This window comes from Fukomys damarensis, unplaced genomic scaffold (assembly GCF_012274545.1).
Source record: "Fukomys damarensis isolate Sample0158 unplaced genomic scaffold, DMR_v1.0_HiC HiC_scaffold_34, whole genome shotgun sequence".
In the NCBI taxonomy this organism is placed as follows: domain Eukaryota; kingdom Metazoa; phylum Chordata; class Mammalia; order Rodentia; family Bathyergidae; genus Fukomys; species Fukomys damarensis.
The window spans coordinates 20,274,581-20,279,032 of record NW_022900946.1 but is presented as its reverse complement, the minus strand read 5'-3'; the positions used below and the strand labels follow the sequence as shown (position 1 = coordinate 20,279,032).

The 4,452-nt window shown below is 50.7% G+C and overlaps 1 protein-coding gene across 1 annotated transcript in view; it reads left to right on the top strand.

The window, feature by feature from the left end:
• Window positions 1-920: 920 nt before the first annotated feature.
• The window catches only part of Znf213 (zinc finger protein 213), a 4,746-nt gene continuing 1,214 nt past the window's right edge, over window positions 921-4,452 (top strand). Inside the window, exons 1-5 of the mRNA XM_033758548.1 lie at window positions 921-1,893; window positions 2,579-2,699; window positions 2,894-2,967; window positions 3,278-3,401; window positions 4,301-4,450. Coding sequence (XP_033614439.1) covers window positions 1,495-1,893; window positions 2,579-2,699; window positions 2,894-2,967; window positions 3,278-3,401; window positions 4,301-4,450 — 868 coding nt within the window. The 5' untranslated portion in view covers window positions 921-1,494. The remainder of the gene's footprint in view (window positions 1,894-2,578; window positions 2,700-2,893; window positions 2,968-3,277; window positions 3,402-4,300; window positions 4,451-4,452) is intronic.

Genomic DNA, 4,452 nt, shown 5'->3' with positions numbered 1-4,452 from the left:
GGCCGGGTCTGCGTCCCCGCCTGCCACGCCCTGCCGAGCGACCCTGGTGAGTCCTGTTCCTCACTGAGGAGACTTCCTCGGTCACTGGAGGATGAGAACAGCGCGCATACCTTTCAGGAATATTGTGAGAAGCAGGAGAGTAAATAAAGTGCTTGGGGTGTATAGAGAATTGGAAGCAACCTGACTGCATCACTCGGGTGTTGGTTAAGAAACTGGAGCACATCCACATCTCGGAAGCTCACAGTGTCACTAAGGAAGCCTTGCTAGGCGGAAACAGCAAAATTCATAGTGTATACAGTAAAATCGCATTTGTGTGAAACGCATCAAGCATCTCTGGTCCATTTGTATAAATAACATTTTCAGTAAAAGCATAAGGAAAAGTCTGACCTAATAATAATGTCAGACTGTCAATGGGAAGGGTTTGCACTTGCATTGAGGAAGTTTCTCTTTGATGTATTTACATATTGCTTAGATCACCCTCTTTTTACTGCAGTGTTTGTGTTTATTGTTGAAACAAAGTTTTAAAATACATGTATCAGAATTATTGTGAATAATGACAACATAAAGTATAAGATGTGTAGTACATGCGTATGTTGTTATGGATAAATGGCTTTGAATGGTGTCTGTGCACCCTTCTCTGATACCCTCATCTCCAATGGCTAAATGAACTTTGAAATTTATTCTTTTATTTTTGAGACAGGATCTGCTTACGTACTTCAGGCTGGCCTTGAACTTGTGGCCATTCTCCTGCCTTGGCCTTCCTGAATGCTGGGATTACAGGCATGAGCCACCACACCCAGCTTGAAATTTGAAATACACTGGCCGGGCATTTAGCTCAGTGGTTCTGCCGCCTGCCTCCAAAGCACAAGGACCCAAGTTTGATCCCTGGTACCAAAAAAACAAACAAACCAAAAAAAAAAAAACAGAAGTTTCTAAATTTGAAAAAGAATACAGTGCACATAGTATATTAACATCTCCAGAGGGATTTGAATTATACATACGGTAAAACATTATAAATATAACTTAGTAAATCTTTACAAAATTAACAAATGGTAATATTTATGCCATAAAACATAAGTAGTATAAATGGATATACAAATGTGCTTTTATCAGTAGGTCTGGTGGTGCTTCCAAATGAGGGAGATTAGTATTTACAGTCAACCAAGTCATGGAAAATACAGGCTTTGCATTTCGTACTTGGGGAAAGGGATCATGGGCCTGTATTAACAGGAGGAACGGTTTTATAGAACAAGATAATTACAAAAGGTTACAAAAGAACAGGTACTGGATGGAGTCCCTGAACATCCCTCAAGGATAGTGTTTGTTTGCTCCTGTATTCCACCCTTCCCCAAAATCCTGCTATTCTGCTCTTTTCCTAGGAGTTCATGTCCAGATGCTAGCCTGGCCACCACAGGGTATCCCTCTTGGCAACTAAAAAGGTCAGCTCTGGAGCCCAGGCTGAAGGCAGCCAGCCCTGAGCCTTAGACCAGAGGAATGGCGTCCCTCCAGGAGCCCCAGAACCAGGCTCCTGGGGAGGGAGAAGGACTTCTGATTGTGAAGGTGGAAGATTCCTCCTGGGAGCAGGAATCTGCCCAGCAGGAAGACAGCAAGGATTCTGAGGCCTGCCGCCAGCGCTTTCGTCAGTTCTGCTACAGGGAAGTAGGTGGGCCACATGAGGCCTTCAGCCAGCTCTGGGAGCTCTGCTGCCGCTGGCTTCGGCCTGAATCGCACACCAAGGAGCAGATCCTGGAGCTGCTGGTGCTGGAGCAGTTCCTGACGGTGCTGCCGGGGGAGATCCAGGCCCAGGTGCGGGGGCAGTGCCCGGTGAATGGTGAGGAAGCTGTTGCCTTGGTGGAGGGCCTACAGAAGCAGCCAGTGAAGGCCTGGCGGCAGGTGAGGGCGACTTCCTGTGTCCAGGTTACCCGGATGATTCCTAGGCTGAAGAGAAGTGGCCATCTCTGTGGAGATGAGTCTCCGGGAAGGTCATGGGACCGAGGAGACACCAAGCCTTAGCTAGCGTACTTGAAAACGCGACAGAACACTTGTTGCCTTTCTGAAAGATGAGTCCGGTACATTTTTTTTTTTGGTGACTTGGTTGGACAAGGTGGACACATTCCACACAAGTTCTGCAAACATTTATTGCTCTAGGCCAGGCCCTGGGGATACAGTGAGAAGCATGAGAGCCCCAGAGGGGTATGAGGGACAGCTGTCTGCTGGCATCCTGCTGTCCTGTGGCTTGTTTGGTCCTTGGCACTGGAGCCATGTGGGGAGATGCTAATGAGCGGTGTGGATGTGGGGTTTTGCCCTTGGCGGGAGGTCCCTCTACTTCATGCTTACTCAGTGGATGTGGACTTGGCCTTTGGGGCCTGGTTCTTGCCTTGTGATTGATGAGGGAGTCTTGGGCCCACAGTACTACCTGGTGTCACATTTCCCTCTGGGTTTTCCTGGGGCTCCATGTTGATCTCCTTCCACACATCCCGGACTCCTGGGGGACATGTTTCTGTGTCTCCTTCCCAGGGACTAACCTCTGTGTCCCCTGCGTGGTCTCAGTGCTGATGAGCATGTTGTGCCCTCACAGGATTTGCCCTCAGAGAATGGGGAACCTGAGGCCATGATCCAGACATCCCAGGCCAAGGGGCCTCCCCTGATGGGGGTATGGAGCCGGCTGCCTGCTCCCCAGGATCAGCCCAGCCACCGTGGTGAGTAACCTCTGTCCTTTTAGGTGGCAGAGTGGCTGGACAGGGCCTTTCTGTTCTGGGAAGCCCGGTCATATGTACGTGTGTGTGTGTGTGTGCCTCCTTGAATGTGTGCACATTTGCATGTGGAGGGGAGGCTAGAGGGCCTCAGTCTTGGGCCTGGAGTGGCTCTCTGAGGCTCTGTTCTTTTCCTTTAGCCCAGCTTCCTGCTCTTCTTAAAGAGAGGAGTACCAGAGAGACACCAGATGCCTGCTTTGCCTCTGGGGACCATGTGAGTTACCAGTTTCTTAATATTCTCTGAGAACCTCAGTGTTTTGAATCTATAAAATGGGCCTTGGCACAGCTGGGTATGGTGCGTGTACTTGTAATCCCAGCATTCAGGAGGCCGAGGCAGGAGATTGCAAATTGAAGGCCAGCCTGGGCTATGTAGTAAAACTTTGTTGCAAGAAACCAAATTATAAAATGGGTCATGCTTTTCTCCTGTAGGCCTCTTTTGTCCTGCCCATGCTACCCCCATCCACAATTGCTGGGAAGGCTGAGCAAGGCGGTGTGGTGGCCTCAGTCAGGTCTTCTCATTCCAGGGACCTGGGGCATTGGGAGACATTCCCTTCTATTTCTCGAGGGAAGAATGGAGCTCCTTGGATCCTGCTCAGAGGGATCTCTTCTGGGACATAAAGCGGGAGAACTCCCAGAACACCACCCAGGGTAAGTGGGGCCAGGTAGGCGCCCTATCTTGCCACCTTCCTAGGCTTCCCTCCCATATCCCTTAGCTGGATCCAGAGTGAACGTTTCTCGAGCATCTTTGAGAGCACTGTGATTCTTTTGTATTGACCATCATTTTCTGTGCTTCTTAGGCGACAAGTATCCAAGGTGACTAACTCTGTGCTGAGTGCTTGTAAGGGCATTTTCTCATTTGATTCTCACAAACTGGTGCGTAGAAAAATTGTCCCCATTAACAAAGAGGGACTTGAAACTCGGAAAGGTCAATGAATACTGAAGGGACAGAACTGGGACTCAGCCAGACTTGGTTATGAGGCCAGCCCAGCCCACCAGCTGCAGTGATGCAACAGCGAGAGCCAGTCCACGCCCCAGGATCACATTCCCCATTTGAAGCCACCATTCCCCCCTCAACCAGGCCTGCTGGCTTGTTAGGGATCATCTTTAACCTGCATCACTCCGCGGACAGATGGGGTCCCTCCCTGTCCCGAGCTGCTAAGTGTTTCTGAGTTTGAAGAGCTGGAGCCTGGGGAGTGAGAGGACCCCATAGACAAGCACTTGGTGCCTTAATTTGCTCCAGTGGGAGTGAGGATAAGTGGAATCTCTTGGGTGGATTCTGGGAGTGGGCACTGGTTCTCCAGTGTAGAGAGCCAGGCAGGGTGGGAGGGGAACTGGGCCAGGGCCTTGCAGAGTAGGTGCTTCTGCAGGTGGGACCTGAGGCTTACTCCAAACCTTGCCTCAGCAAGCCTTTTATTATCCCATTTTATAGGAAAGGAAACTGAGGGTCACGGCCGAGCAAAGCCAGGGTGCTTTCCCTGAGCCAGCTTTCTCGGGCACCAGAAACCACTGGGACTGAGGGAGCTGCCTCTACCCCACCCTCTTTGCAGGTCTGGAGCTCCAAAGCCAAAACAAGAAGGCCCTGCTGGAAAAGGTGGTGAAGGCGCTGCCAGGCCAAGCAGGTAGCGCAAGGACCGTGTCCCGGAGCCCTGGGGAAGCTGAGGCCTGGGGGAGAGAGCGCCAGCCTGGAGCGACCCTGGGC